At 34.8% G+C, this 16,332-nt stretch overlaps 2 protein-coding genes across 2 annotated transcripts; both read right to left on the minus strand.

The window, feature by feature from the left end:
* Positions 1–3,456: 3,456 nt before the first annotated feature.
* LOC112004999 (uncharacterized) lies at positions 3,457–9,405 on the minus strand. Its single transcript, XM_065780618.1, has 6 exons — positions 9,267–9,405; positions 7,558–7,844; positions 7,380–7,434; positions 6,268–6,380; positions 5,083–5,332; positions 3,457–3,736 (listed from the first exon to the last, which is right to left on the minus strand). Exons 2-5 carry the CDS (start codon positions 7,798–7,800, stop codon positions 5,102–5,104), a joined length of 642 nt encoding a protein of 213 aa, XP_065636690.1. The 5' UTR covers positions 7,801–7,844; positions 9,267–9,405; the 3' UTR covers positions 3,457–3,736; positions 5,083–5,101.
* Positions 9,406–13,616: 4,211 nt separating this feature from the next.
* LOC112004991 (uncharacterized) lies at positions 13,617–15,675 on the minus strand. The gene has a single exon (XM_024037234.2). The coding sequence runs from the start codon at positions 15,599–15,601 to the stop codon at positions 13,823–13,825; it is 1,779 nt and encodes a 592-aa protein (XP_023893002.2). The 5' UTR covers positions 15,602–15,675; the 3' UTR covers positions 13,617–13,822.
* Between the last annotated feature and the right edge of the window lie 657 nt (positions 15,676–16,332).

The following is a 16,332-nucleotide window of genomic DNA, read 5'->3' on the forward strand; positions in this document are numbered from 1 at the left end:
AGCCAATGATGGGACAAATGGCAAATCTCCATAACGAAAATAATATCCTCGTACTATCTAATGCATGTCTTTATGTAAGATAATAAGATCAAAACCAATATACATATCTATATATCCTTTTATATAAAATAAGGACACTTTCATACGGTTCAACTGTTGTGGGAATGTTTTATTTTTGTACTTTCTTTAATGTAATGGCATGGTAATGAAAGTGATTTTGAATCTTTAATATATTTTTAACACACACACACACACACACTCTCTCTCTCTCTCTCTCTCTCTCTCAAACTAATTTGAGACCCATTAATGAAGACATTTTTGCATTATGGATTTAAATTTTATCATATCTAGAAAGAAAAAGAAAAAATTTCTCATGAAAAAATAAATAAGCTCTAAACACTCAATCGAGACATGGGACCAATTTTTATGATAAATTATCTAAATGGAATTTTTTGTAAAAACAGTCAGTAGAAATAAGTTTATAATAAAACATGACAGAAAGTTGTGATACTCTTAGACAATGAATGACTCCAGAAAAATTAAGTAGGTGCTTCCATGATTGGTTTTTATGCTCAAGTCATCGACCACATCAAGGACCCGTATAATTCCATGGGCTAAACTCCTCTATAGTCTAGTTTTGGCCAGTTTCATGCAACAAAGACACCGCATCTATAGTTAATTTATTGACTTTGACGTATATTGTCTGTTATTAGATGACCTTATTTTGGGCTAACGCCTGTGTTAAATGGTGTCAAATGTTTCTTCTATTGACAGCAGAAAAAAAAAAGTAATTTTAAAAATAAAAATAAAATAAAAAATCCGACCAAGATAATATCCACAGGTTGTGGCCCTTAAATTTTTAGAAAGCATGGCTATTCCATCTCCCTTGAACTCTATGCTTCAAAATCTCTAATTACTTGAGTTAATTATGATCAGGAATTTGACCTTCAATTAGCCTTCTATATATATAATATATATATATATATAAACTAACAGTTAAACACACACACTTAATTACACTCTCTCACCAAACCCAAACACATTACTTAACCCAAAATACCACTACAAAAGGGCTTAGATAGCCTTCTATATTCGAATTTTGAAGCAATATAGAACATGCTAAACGTGATGATTACAACTTACAAGAAATTCAATCATCATTGATATGAGAGAATCCAAAACAATTTGTAGCTGAATGCGCAAAAAAACTTTTGCTTTGATTGTTGAGGCTAGGGTGATCTCTATAGGAGGAAGTTAACAGATCTACAATAGGAAAAAAAAAATTTGTTGACTATTATCATGTTTAGCATGTAAGTCTTGCACCCTTGTCTTTTCGGATGACATGGGTGATAAATTACCTAAGCCCATGTTAAATATATATGGAAGAAAATTGCCGATATGCAACTTGTTGCCCGAGTCCAAATCAAGGTTGTCCAATGCACACCAAAACCTAAGAGTCCACCCAACTCAAACGTACCCGAGTTGACTACCACTCAATTCAAGTTCTCATCCATCTAACCAAATGATCTCAAAACAAATGGCATGAATCTAGAAACTCAATTAATCCAACCCGCCTAAAATTGTCATTTTTTAAAACTACGAGTTCTTTAATAAATGTTTTAATATAAAAATTTAGAATAAAGTCAAAAGTGGGTTTAAGTTTAATAATAACTTTTTATCAAAAATAGGCAAAAACATTAAATTGGCAACTACCATTAACTTGAGGGAATAGGGACTAAATTATCAAGAATGAAACTTAGGAGATAAAAATAACAATTCACCAAATTTATAAAATGTAATTTGAATTTTTGCCCCCAAAAAAAAAATTAATAATAAATTCCAATCTCTAGAAAATCGTCTTAATTCACCGAAATCCAGTTTATCAACTCTAGCCCTCACCAACTTTGCCATACAAACGACCAACTCATTAGTTGTTCAGTTCTACAAGCTTTTTTTTCTTTGAAACCAAACAGATTAGTCAAGGTCAACTTTTCGTAATAAGCCTACACCCCCTTGTTCATTGTATCGGACATGCACTCCAAAATCCACTATTCTATTCTATATTCATTAGGTCCTCAGCCGCCTATATTGACCCATGCCTCCTTTCGCATCAAATATCAAACTTTTCTTTCCCTTGTTCCTTGTAAATTTTCTTGAGATTTTTTAATAAAAAAATTTGTTCCAATTAGGATTATGCATGTTTTTTTAAATACTACTATCAATACAATTAGATTAGATGATTCCAACAAGTTGATTTTGTTAAGATTCGGGAGAGAGAATCACCGTTCTTATTTTCTTTTCTTTTTTTGGATTATTAAAAAAAAAAGTCTTTAGTGTGAGTCACTCCTCTCTAGGTACTGGGATAAAAACTTCTACCATCAAGTCATAACCCCATGTGATGAGAATGAGAATTCAAATCCGGAATTTTAAAATCCATTTATGAAAATGAAAAAGAAAAACTCACTACTGCGTCTAGAAGAGAAAGGGGTGAAAAAGTTTCCATATGCATGAAAGTTTTTCTTGTAATGGGTTTATGCCCTACTCATTTGAATCATTTGAATTATAAGAATGCATTTGGATATTGCTTATTTTGCTAAATCTGAAAAATCATTGCTGAAAATACTGTAAATATAAGTAAAAGTAAGTTAAAATAGTATAATAAGACCCATAAATAATGCCAAAAAGTGCAGTGAAGTTCACAAATAGTAACAAAAATAAGCTAAATAGTAAAATAATTTTCCTTTTCATTTTTTATTTTTATCCAAACGCACGCTAAGTCTTACTTTCTCCAATCTCGGCTTCCTAGTAGTAACTTTCTAATACCAAACAACCAATTATGCATACATATTAGTACTCCTTAACTCCTTACTAATATACTAACTTCAACAGGACTGCATAAAGATACAAGTGGCACCCAACCCAAGCCACCTCAATCCATTCGGCCATTGCAAAGTAGAATATGGGAATGCCAAAGTTTGTCCACGGACATTAAGATCCAACCATGGGAGGATGCAATCTTCCTCACACTTGCTACCTTCTCTTTTTCAACACATTACACCTACCAAATCTAATCAACGATCCAAAGAGATGCGATCTTCCTCACACTACCCTTCTCGCAAACAAATCTAATCAACAATCCAAAGAGACCAGTTTAATCAAATGGAGTTGCTCAACAACTTTTTCCGGTACCCCAAACACATTGCTCTACCTAGGGCCTAGACTAAAAGATAAAAATTCTTAACTTGCATTAAATGGGAGATAGCTCTAGGAACTAGTACAAATAGAGGCCAAGAGAGAGGTAAGGAAGGGAGCGGTATAATACACAGTATTGCTTCATTGTAGGATATAAACTGTTTTGAGACTGACAACTAAATCAATAGAAGGCAATTTAGTTTCCTCTAGACTTGAAGAAATATAAATATAACTTAATATATATTACTCTACGACGCTCTGACATTCCAAACACTAATTCCAATTAATACCTAAACAAGACGGCTTATACAGTACCAGATTTTAAACATCTAACGACATCAACAAAGATATATAAGCATACATAAGGGGTTTATCCAACTAGAGTACCCAACCTGTTCTTAACCAAACCCCACCATTGTCATTAGTAAAATTAGCTTGAACTGCACAATATTTTTAGACAATTCCAGAAGTATGAAAGATTGTCTACTAACATGCCAAAACAATTGTTCCATTTCTCTTTCCCTCCAAGCATTTTGTATAAACCCTGTTGAAGGCAAAGGAGAAACACTGTATGTCAGCAATTTTGGATGAACATGCGTCTAATTCCCAATCTTAATCAGTGAGATTGAGAAGGTACTATATGTCATCTTAAGCCCCTAAACAGGGGGAAAAATACGGAGAAATAGGTTATATGCGTGCTGAAACATCATTTACTTTCTGTGTTTTCAAGTGAAACTTTGTTTCAGAGCACATACATGCATATTTCTCCAGACCATAATCTTTTTTGAAATCTAGCTCATTCAATAAGGAAAAAAAAACAAATAAATAAATAAAAACCTTTTAAAAGTTTCCATTTTCATCACCCATCAAGCTATCACCTACATACTGAAATAACCTTTTGGCACAATGGCACTACTACACTAAGGCATCAGTTCTTGGGGTAAATCATACACTTAGTAATTATATTTGGAAGTGATTTAGCATCCTAAAAAAATTCAAATAAATTTAAATCATTCCCCCCTTTGTTTAAAAGCCAATATTTGGCTGTGCACAAAACCACACCATACATGTACTAAATACATGCTTTATATTTCCAATCTGGCCATAACATGTTCACAAAATGAGTGTAGTTATAACTGAAATGAAAAGTGGTGGATAAGTGGAAATACAGGTAAAGAGGAAGTTCGCTTATAGATAGGGGTGACCCCTATTGATGAAAAAATGAAGTATATTTACTAGGGATAGTTTGGTCACATGCTGGGGAATGGGATTCATGCCCCAACGAGAAGTGAATTGATCCATGCCAAGGAATGGGAAAATGTAAAGAAAGACCTAAATAATATTAGTAATAAATGACATGTTAATTAGGGAAGTCACAAATAATATGATTTCGGATAAATATGTGACTTGAACCCTGACTAGTCTATTGAGAATCCATAGCTGACACCAAAATTTTGAAATTAAGGCCTGGCCATTGTTCTAGCAGTTTTTGAGATTATCATCCTTATAGCTTATTCATCACCTATTAAAACCATCTTTTGAAATAATGTAACTACGCTGAATCATCAATTCTTGTGGTAAATCATACAATTGCAAGTTAATTCAGCACCCTAAAAAAATTCAAATAAAATTTTACACTATCTTGCTTTCTTTAAAAGTCGACATTTGATTGTGCACTAAGACACCTAAAGCAATTTGATTTTCACAAGATCTCATTTCTTTTCCTGAATGGATTTTAAACATAATTTGATGTTCACTATATTATATTTCCTTTCTAGTGTGCATGGCAGTACTAACAATACATATGGTGCCATAAACATACACATTCCCCGCAATGTCCTAATTTGGTAGTACTATAAATTCAAAGAGATTGCACCTGAGAAAACTTACATAATCTAAAGCCTCAGCCTCAACTCAAACTGGTTGAAGGTAGGAAGACTCTAATGAGTTCTTTCACTGTGATATGTTTCCTACAGGTGGGGCATTTACTCTGCGCACTTATTGCAGTCTTAATACACGTCTTGCAGAATATGTGACCACACCTTGTCGACATTTCCTCAACTAATGCGCCCATGCAAATTGGACAGCTAAAAGTAGGCTCCTTTGGTGGTGGTCGAGGCGGCTTTAGCACACTCTCTCTCTGCAAATAAAATATTAGAGTCAAACTTTAATCCCTAACAGACAGACACAGAGCACATCAATTCTGTGTCAACTATTTAGCAATGCAACTCTAAACAAATCAATTTCTTGTCCACAATATAACTTGAAAGTCCAATAAAGTATTATATTGAATGGCTCATACCTAGTGTCTAGCATTCCAAGAAGAAAATGGATGCATCATGAACTCAATCTGGAATGGCTTTTGAAATCAACTTAAAACAGAAATTTTATTAACAATGTGGAGATCACTTACTGCATCTGTGCCATCAACCATGTCAAACATGGCATCAAATGGTAGCTAGATGGTATAGGTGCCAGCACACATTCCAGATGTGTATGATAAAAAGAGATGCATATTCAACTTTCATAGGCTTATTTGTAAGTTATGAAGCATACACCAAGATGCACTGCATTAAATTAGTTCCAAAGTTGCAAAGGACGTGTACCTTACAGTTGCAATGTCTCATGAAACAAAAGCTTAGATCAGGTCAAAATCAAGAATATTTAGATGCAGACCCAACTAACCAAACACATTCTTGTAAAAGACAGGCATTGAACTTCGTTGTAACAAAAACCATTTCTGCGATACTAACCACTTTTTACTCCTTGAATTTATTACCAGTTTAATGGACCTGAAAGCCATACACTACATGTATTTTAACTCAAGAATTTTTACGGCAATGGCAACTTCAGTTATATTACTTAAGCCATTAGTTTTATTCTTCAAAAAAAAAAAAAAGGAACATGTAGATATGTCTTCATTATAGAGATGAGGATAAAAGTTTCAGCAAATACAGGAACAGAGATATAAAAACGGAAACATAAACCATTACAGTCAACCCAAAAACATTAAATTAATAATTAATCAAATGATGATAAAATAATATAACATATAACATGAAGGATTGCTATTACCGTAGAGCTGCCACTGCTTTCCAAATTAATGAAATCGTCACTATTGACAATTGCTGGGTCCGGTGGAGCTCTTCTACGCTTGCGATTATTCTGGGAAACCCTAGTCCTTTCTTCTGTAGTGATCCAAGAGAGAGAGTGAGAGAGAAAAAGATGTAACACTTGAAATACCAAATAAATATATGGATGCAGCTTAGAACAAAATGACCAATAGCCAATTTGGCAGCAAAAACATAGAGACAGAATGGGGCAACTATAAATTTATAGAAGGTCCAGCTCATTTGGTATCAAAGGCTATTTAAAGATAGAATCCTCAAAAACAAGGCCACTCAAATATAAATAAAGAATTAATCAAACATGTTTTCTAAATTATATAGGGTAGTCAAATATAACATTGATCATTTCAGTAACTCAAAACATAATGCTTCTCTCCCACCAAAAGCACACAAGAAATAAGGAAACCCCAGGATTCTACCCTTACTTCTCATAAGTTGCTCAATTTGAAATAAATAAGTTCCGTCAATGGTACAACAGAAAGAAGTAGTGACTCAAAACAAAAACACACAATGCATATACACGGAAGAATGGTGATGAAAAGGCTCATCTCTCTAAAGTGTACATTAAATCCAACTACTGATACCCTCTTTGTATATTCAGCTCCCCTTTTAGCTATTTTCTTCTTTTATAACTATGATAAAGGAAAGGGCAAGACAGAAAGAAAGATTCTGTTTTCTTTTTGTCCTACAGAAAGTCAATCCTGTCATGGCAAAGGCATTATTATATATATAAAGAGCATACTTTCAAGGGAAAAATAGAACAATAACATCTTAGGCCAAAACCTTCAGGATATCAGCTATGGACAAGATCATCAATAGACCAATTGAGATTAGCCAGTAGGGGACAGCCCAACTTCTATCTAACAGATAGATTCATAAAAAAAGTGACTAAATTTTACATTGATCATCAACGTGTCACAACCCTCTTCCTTGTTTCAACTTGGGACGACTGATTGTGGGAAAAATATACAACACTAAGTACTATATTGCACAACAGAATGACAGAATATCCATAAGCCTCCAACTATGAAAGAGCAAAAATAACAGAATTAAGGTTACCTAATTCTACATCCACAACAGTCCTCAAATGGTTCCTTCTGGAATTGTTTTTGGCCTAACAAGAAAAATTACAGAGTTAGCAAGATTAGTTGAAAAACTATTGAACCACAAATACTAAAAAAATAAATAAATAATAAAACAAAATGTAAACAAATGACACAAAACCAAAGAGGCATACTTGAGCAAAAGCCGTGGGGGAGGATTCAATAACATCATCATCAATGGCTTCCACATCAATAGTAGCAGGTGGTACAGACTGACCCACTTGACCAGCTTGAGTTTCATTATGCCCCACTTGAGTCGAAGTCCCCTCCTGGTCCCGATTCTCACTAGGTGGTGCACTGTTGAGGTCTAAATCCAGTCCTGCCTTCCTCCGACGATACCCTCTTACATGAGTCCCCTTGGCCGCCCGAGTGCTCATGATAAAACGATACGTTTCTATCCAAGCTCCACAACCCAGAAAACCTAAAGCAGAAGAAAAATATCATCTTTTTCTGGAATGTACATACTAGAAACATGTTTGCTATTATGAATTCATAAAAGCAGTATAGCCATTCCCTCAAGGCTACAAATTATAATTTGCATCTCTTCCAGCAGAAAACCCTACGTCAACGTTGGAAAATAAAACCCATGTCCCCAGAATGCCTATATCTATGTTTAAAGCTTTGACCAAATATTTGGCATAAGTTGAGTTCAAATTACACCCCAATTGTTATTGAGCCACTTAATAACTTTGCTTTAAATAAGTTTTTTGACAAATCCATCATTTGATTACATTCTCCATATACCTTCAATGTTTGAAGATGATGATCAAAGATCGATAACTATTTCATCGGCTATAAATAGAAAATTAGATTACGAATTGATTAGAAAACCATATTCGATTGACATGAAATTCTATGTACATATTACAAACAAATAGAACTTACAATCCAATGATACAGTTTTCAAACTATTAATCCAACAAGTGTAACATGAACCTAACCCTTTTGACAAACAATACTACCACGATATACTTACTATTTACCCCCATAAAATAACTAACGACTCTTTTTCTTTTCCAAAATCCCAAATCAACCCCTTCACGATTATGCACGATTGATCCCATAAAACCCAACTAAAACGTAGTCCTGTCACTATTTCTAAAGTTCCGAACACCTAATCTGTACATTTATGCCTACATCACACAACCATCTTTCCTAACTCATTGCTACTTCTCCATAACCCAACAACACACTTTAAAAACACAAACTTTATTCAATTTCACATACAAACGTCAAAAAAAAAAAAAAATTTCCAAAACAGCCCAAACTCTGAGCTTTTTCCCAGAACTTTCTTGCTTCCAAAATCTCCAAAAAAAAAAAAAAAAAAACTTTCTTGCTTCCACAATCTCCCAAAAAAAAAAAAAAAAACACTAAGAAGGTCAACAAAATCAAACTGAAGTATAAAAAGATTATATTTTTTTGACAAAATATAATCTTTTTTTTTTCTTTTAATAAGCAATAATCAAAGTCAACAGTAAAAGTTTCCAATTCTTGATTCCACTTTAAAAAAATTCAAAATTTTCCTTACATTTTCCAGATACAAAAAGCTCAGATTAGCACTGAAAATTCAACAATCCAAGAAACCAAAAAAAAAAAAAATCGAAATTTCACCACGAAATTGAAAAGCCCTAAACACAGATACATCACAAATCGAAACAAAAGCATCCAAAGTTTTAAAAAAATTAAAATTAAAAAAAAAAACCATAAAACACAAAACCCTAACCTGATCAATTAAACACAATGCGATCGAATCAAAAACCTTATCCGATTAATTGAAACTTAAAATCAAAGCAAAAAACAAAAAATAGAGATTCGAATTTGGAATCGCTATAAGAAACCGTACCTTTACTCTGCGACTTTTTGAGAACCAAAACAGAAATGTTAAATAAATAAATAAATAAAAACACTAAAACTTTTTTTTCTATTTATAATTTTTTTTAAATTGTATTTTTTTTTTTAGAGAGAGAGAGAGGTGTGTGTCTGAGAAATGTGAGAGGTATTTATAGGGAGAGAGAGAGAGAGAGAGAGAAAGAGAGAGAGGGGACTAAGTTTAAAGTGTGAACCAGGGTGGTCGGTGTGGGCTAAGAGATGACCACGTGGCCCTAGATCTGTAACTTGGACACGTGTTGTGTGTACAGTGAGAGTATACGCACAAATCGTGTTTTTCTTTCTATCACTTGCAGTGGTGGTGGCCGTCTGCTAAGTTTACTAACTGTAATTTTGAAAAAATAAATAAATAAATAACGTCATTTCTGAATTTTGGAGGGGGAAAATGAAATTTTTACTTTTTTTAAGGACAAGGATTGGATTACAATTTTATGTCATCACTTTTGTTAATAATTTTGATATGGTTTTAAAAAATTGGAAGTCATTGTAGAACAATGAAAGTAATTATCCAAGACTCGTAATTAACCACTTTTTTAAGTTGACGTAAAAGTTGTGTCATGTGATCGTAGAAAAATTGGATTAAATAATGTAATTTCTTATGTGTTTTTGATATCAAATTTCTTTCTTTTTTTAATATTTTTGTTAAATTTATTTCAGTAAAATTTTGAATAGAAACCATAAATTATTATTTATAATCTAGGATATTATATAATATATAATTGTAGGTGAAGAATTTGTTCCTCCCCACATCTAATTGTTGTCCTCCGCGGTGCCTGGCGCGGTGCGGTTTTTGCCCCTCGTCCCCGAGTGCAGGCAGCCAAGGGGGGTTTCATAGTCTCAGCCCCAAGCCTGGAATCCCACATCGGTTAGAGAGAGCGCCCCACTACCCTTTATAACGCTTCAGCTCGAACCCATCACATGGTGATGGAGTACACTCATCACCATGTCTACCCAAGCTCCTGAAGCGTTATAAAGGGTAGTGGGGCGCTCTCTCTAACCGATGTGGGATTCCAGGCTTGGGGCTGAGACTATGAAACCCCCCTTGGCTGCCTGCACTCGGGGACGAGGGGCAAAAACCGCACCGCGCCAGGCACCGCGGAGGACAACAATTAGATGTGGGGAGGAACAAATTCTTCACCTACAATAATCGTCTATTATATAATAGAAGTCCTTTATTTTTATTTTATTTTAGTTAAATTTGTGTTGTAAGAATTTCAAATAGGTTTCTTAAATCATTATTTATAATCTAAAATATTATCTATAATATTCAACCTCAATTTCATTAGTAGATTCTACCATTGAGAGTAAGTGTTAGACCTCTGAATGATTTTTCTCATCAAAGGTTTCCCTTCATAACTACATTGTTGTCACAATCCCCCTCAAAAAAAAAAAACATTTTTGTCACGTTTATATTTCTGTTATTGATTCCTGCAATATTGGTTATGTGCGAGGATTAATTTAATCTAAATCTCTAAAGCATAAATTGATTAATTATTGATTAGTATTAAATAGGTAAAAATAAAATCAAACAACAAGGGCCTAAACAATCTAACATATTTGAAAGTACCCCTCTTCCCAAAAAAAAAAAAAGAAAGAAAGAAAAGAAAAGAAAGAAAGAAAGAAAGAAAAGAAAAGAAAAAATACCTCAAATTGAGAAAAGAAAAGAAAGAAAGAAAAAAGAAAAGAAAAGAAAAAATACCTCAAATTGATCTTTACTAACAGCCACACTTGAAGTCTATCTTAACCTTGTGAGGCATTCCATAGGGTCATCATGAACGGTAGATCCAAATCTAAGCAAAAGTGCCCTCACAAAGGCATCCTATTTGCTGAAGACCCCTTTTTCTTTTGCATTTTAGAACTAAACCCATTCTTCTTTATCCTGAAACAGGCATGAGAGTCTTTTGATGTACTTGTGTGTTGAGTACTAAAGAACTTTATTTTTTTCAAAATTGTAGTAATGAAGAATCAATTGGCCTTAGAAACCCATCCAGACGGATTTTCACCCTTGAACTTTGGAAACTAATGCTTTGTTTGGTTGGAGAAGGAAAAGTGAGAGACCAAAAAAAAAAAAAACACCCTCATATGTGTTTGGTTGATGTGAAAAAGTGAAAAGAGGAAAAACACTTCAGAAAAGAAATATTAAAAAAAAGTAGCTAACTTTTGCGCTGTCGTATTGTCCGCTTCAAGCCTTTCCGAACACCCGTTAGAACTAAACTTTGAAACCGATAGCTTTGATGCCTACCTCCCCCACTCATCAAGGCATAACATAATAAACGAGACTATTGCCAAGGGGGACCAGGAAACACAAGTTGGATAGCTTTCAGAGCCTTAGTACCTACCATTATATTGAATAAAATGAAAGCTGACTAGCAATCGCTTGTTTTTCTTTGTTTGATTTAGAATAAAATGAAATGATAGAAAATACAATTTATTTAAATTTACTCTCATGCTTCTTTTACAATTTTTTTGTAAAAATATTTTATAAGGATAAAAAAAAAGTATTGTTGGGGTAAGAAAAAATACCAAATGTTTGATTTATGAGAGGAAAAGCGTGCTCATAGTAGAGAAGAAATGGGATAGATAAGTAATTTCACATCAAACCCCCTCTCCTCTCCTCTCCCCATTTTCTCTCCAATTTAGGGGGCAAAGATTTGGGTAGACTTGAAGAGAAAACAACTGGTTCTCACCAAAATCCCATCTCCCATTTTCCTTTCTAATCAAACACCCCTCTCACCCAAAATGGCAAAATCCCCTATTATTTTTTCCCTCCTTTCCCATCCCTCTTAAATCACCCCATTTATTGCTATATGAGACAGGTACTTGATCTTCTTTTCTGCCAAAATCTATAAGCCACTTGGCTGAAAATTGACACCAGGAATGGAGTGGCAGAACTGGATTATTTTCACTTCAATGAAATCAGGTATTGCTTTTTCTTAATGGACTGAATAAATAAAATACCTACACTAGTGTCCATACTCTTAATGCTTAATATAAAGAAGTTCAAAACACAGTGTTGCGAGGATATTTCCTGAAAATTCATTAATGAAAATGTTAAAGTTCACCAAGCATGTTTACTCCTACACCTGCAATTACTTCCACGGTTATATTGCTTTATACAATACAATTATATAGATATATGATTAAATGAACAAGTAAAACTGTTTTTTTTTTCTCTGAAAGTTAGAATGAAGCTATTATACATTAAAATTAACTAGAGTCAAAACATGTCCAATAACAGTACCACTACTTAGGATTGCATTTTCCCAATAACAGTACCACTACTAACTTTCTCTCTGGACTGCGCAAAAGCATCTTCACAACATTTTTAAAACTTGGGTAATGATATTGATTCTTTAAAGAGAAGAAGAAAAAGTCTCTTACCAGAAAACTATTGTTTCTACTTGCAATTGCCAAAGCAATAAGAAAGTAATAGACTATGTTGACACTAAAAACCATTGCAATTGCCAGAGCTATTGGAAAGTAAAAGATTATGTTGGACACTAAAAACCAGAGCTCTTACAAGTGGCATGGGAGATTCTCAGCTTATTGCAGACATTCACGTGCTGTTCACTTCTGCAAGTAATGATAACCAATCAACCATTTTGTTTTTTGCTGAGTTAGCATAAACTATAATTTAGCGGTTGATGATTCTGTTGCCAAATGGGCTTCTATTACAACAGGTTCCTGATGCAAATAGGTCTTTCTGAGGTAGTTACTACTAATGCTCTTGGTTCAGCTCCCTATTCTTTTGTATGTTTGTCTTTCTTTTCAATGGTATATCCTTTTCTTACAGCCACCACAAGAACAAATACAGACCCTTACAATATTGGAAGTGTTTCTAGAAGCAACAAAGAAATTACCATTCTTACCCTTTTGACACTGTTGGACATGTAACCAAAAGCAACACAAATGCGTGTGTGAGGGAGAGAGAAGGACGGATTACTGTTACCCTTTGAACATTCATATTGATCATTATTAATTTCACCAAGCAAATGGTAGTGTAACATAAGTGCTGCTTCAGGAAATTTCCTCAATCATTACCTTCTATTAGCATGACTCAGTGCACATCTCATTCACTTTCTGGCGAGCAAATGTTTTACTGATTTCATTTCAAGTTTTTGGGCAGAATATTTAATACAATTCAATCAGGAAAGACATGAAAACATACAAAAGTGAAATATTCAGCATTGCACAATGGCACTTAAAGAGTTAATTATCAGAAAATTAATGGAATAAGATTGTCCAGAAGACCACTTTTTCTAGACTGAGGCACCCATATGTAAATGAAAGATATCATATGCCAACATGGAAGAAATTCACAAAAAGGGCCTGAAAGCAGTACATTACATATCAGAAAAACTCAGCTGGTCAACAGTTAAAGAATAATCATGCTAAAAACAGAAGTAAATTTTGTCACACAAATCATCTTAAATGCTATAACATAAAACAAAGAGGAAAATGTTCAACAAAGCTGAAGGGTTGTGTTAGACATACATGCTTTATAATTGTACATCAGAGTTTTTCTGTCAACCTGACCATAAATGAATTAACTGCAGCTGCATCCAAGAATATCCATGAAGAATCAAACAGCTCGTGGAAAAATTCCGATCCAATCTCCTCAGCTGCATTTCTAAATGCAATTCCAAATGCATTTCCTTGAACTGCCCCAAGTCGAGGCTTCCCACAAACTCCTACAACCAATACCTTATTGGGCTCTTGTGATAAGCAAGCACAGAGCAAAGGCTTCATTCTTGCTCCCTTCTCTCGCAAGGCATCCATCAGAAAATAACAAAATTTAGTCAACGCCTGGGGGTAACCCAGCAGCTTTGTATCCACTGAATCTTCAAGCTTTAACCACCGGAACTTTCTTCCACTTCTTATACAACCAGTCTTAGTTATTGCTGTGCTTCCTTGTCTAAGAATTGCCCTCTGAATATTGATTGCATTTTGCATTCCAGCTTTCAGCTTGTCAAGGTTACCCAAGGACAGTGCATCATAAGCTACACCAAACTGCTTTGAAGCACAAGAGCCATCTGTTTTGACAAATGATTCAAGCAGTGCAGTAACCCCATATACTACATCCGCTGCTGACACCCTTGAGCGATAACCATGCAACCGCAAGAAACTCCTGTAGTAGAAATCAGTAAGTCCATACTCAGGTAAAAACCGTTCAAACTCATCCTTCATCTTCCGCTTCACTTCAAGATTCATGTACTGAAACTTCTGTTGGCAATCAACAAGTGCAAATCCCATACGGGCTAGAAGCAGCTTGAGCTTTTTCATGCCATTATCACTCCATGTTTTCAACTTAGTAGCAATGTACGAAGAGCACAACATTGAATCAAACAAAGTCCACTCTTGTAACAACATTAGTCTTGGTTCATCTTCATATGCAATTCTAGACGCATTGGGAGCTCGAATCTTTGTCCCATCTTTGAGGGTCACCGAATTCACTGCTTCCAAATTCCCCGAGCTGTTGATATGCTGCTCGAGCTCCATAACCCCAGCTTGGTACCTCTCATCAGTTAACCTTTCATGAACAAACTGATCCGTCAATGAAACACAAGCCAACCAAAGCAACTCATTCGTGTTCTTCCTCAAAGAATGCGACAAATCATACATCAAACACCCAGAAGGCTTTCCATGAAAAGTACCCATATGATAATACTCTTTCTTGAGCTTCCCAAAAAGCTGAACTGGATCTTCCTCATTTTCTCCAGAAACCTTCCTCCGCTTCCTCGATCCACTCCCACCCTCCTCTTCCTCACTGTCACTATCATCCTCATCTTCACTATCCAACTCATCAACCTCATCATCACTATTCAAATCACTCGCACTCGCCAAAGCCGAAACATCAAAATCATAAGCCAAATCAGCCTGGTGCTCATCATCCTGAGTATAAAGCACAACCACCCTATCATTCTGATCACTCAAATTATGCAAATGAATCGGCCTATGACTATCCACCACAAAAACACGCGCCACGGGGCCTAAATTCAGGATCTTCCTTAAGTCCCTATGGCACCCCCAATTGATCAAAAGTATTGAGATGGGCTCATCAGACGAACACAGATTAGGCCCGGCATACTTGTGAATCTCCTGAAACGACGAGACCGGGTAACAAGCATACCGGATTGAATCAGACTCAAGGACATGGAAAACAATCTTGAGGGCACAGAGTGAGTCCACATCAGAGGTTGATGGGAATATAAGCAAAGGAGAGTATGAAGAAGCCGTCACCGATTCGCGAAGCTTTGAGTAAAACAAATCAACCCTTTGCTCCCTCACCATAATCACTCAATTTGGTATACAGATTTGAAGCAAAACCCAACACTTTCTGTACCCAAAATTTTATTTTTTTTTTTTTTTTTACAAAATTACTCAATTGGGTACACAGATTTGAAGCTGTTTTCGGCTATAATCACATAATTGCTCAAGTGGGTCCATGAGTTTCAGAGGAAATGGTAGATTTTCATAAAGAAACACCTGCAACCTATGAATTTCAAGCAAAACAAAAGCACGAAAACCCAAATGAGAACAAAACACCCACAAGTTGTTTCTGCTACTTTTCACATAATTATTCAATTGTGTCTACGAATTTCTATATGAGAACAAAGATTTTAATAAGAAATTTTTACTGAGAACCCAATTCGTTGAACATAAAGGAGAAGCTAATTAAGCGATTTATTGGTGAATGTATAATAAACCTGTGCTAATTGTTAATTAAGATTCAGAAACAAACCGAGAGAGAGAGAGAGAAAAGCATTTGCTAGAAATTAAAGAGAAGAGTTTTGAAATTGAGAAGTACCTGAGATTAGTAGGAATACGAAGGAAAATTGTGGAGCTTTTTCTTTCTGTGTTCTGTAGCTCCAAAACAATCAGATCTGTGAGAGAGAGAGAGAGAGAGAGAGAGAGAGAGAGAGATTGTAAAGTTGTGAATATTTTGGTTTTGAATTTTGAAAGAAGAAGAAGAAGTTACAAGTTTGGAAATGTTTTCAGTGAAAATTTTGAATGTTTTCGAA

Source organism: Quercus suber, unplaced genomic scaffold (assembly GCF_002906115.3).
Source record: "Quercus suber isolate HL8 unplaced genomic scaffold, Cork oak 2.0 scaffold_242, whole genome shotgun sequence".
Taxonomy (NCBI): Eukaryota; Viridiplantae; Streptophyta; class Magnoliopsida; order Fagales; family Fagaceae; genus Quercus; species Quercus suber.

Coding starts and splice junctions, on each gene's coding strand:
- LOC112004999 (XM_065780618.1), bottom strand. CDS start 7,800: ATGAGCACTCGGGCGGCCAAGGGGACTCATGTAAGAGGGTATCGTCGG. Junction 7,435..7,557: donor CCCCCACGGCTTTTGCTCAA/GTATGCCTCTTT, acceptor TTTTCTTGTTAG/GCCAAAAACAATTCCAGAAG. Junction 5,333..6,267: donor AAAGCAGTGGCAGCTCTACG/GTAATAGCAATC, acceptor TTTTATTTGCAG/AGAGAGAGTGTGCTAAAGCC.
- LOC112004991 (XM_024037234.2), bottom strand. CDS start 15,601: ATGGTGAGGGAGCAAAGGGTTGATTTGTTTTACTCAAAGCTTCGCGAA.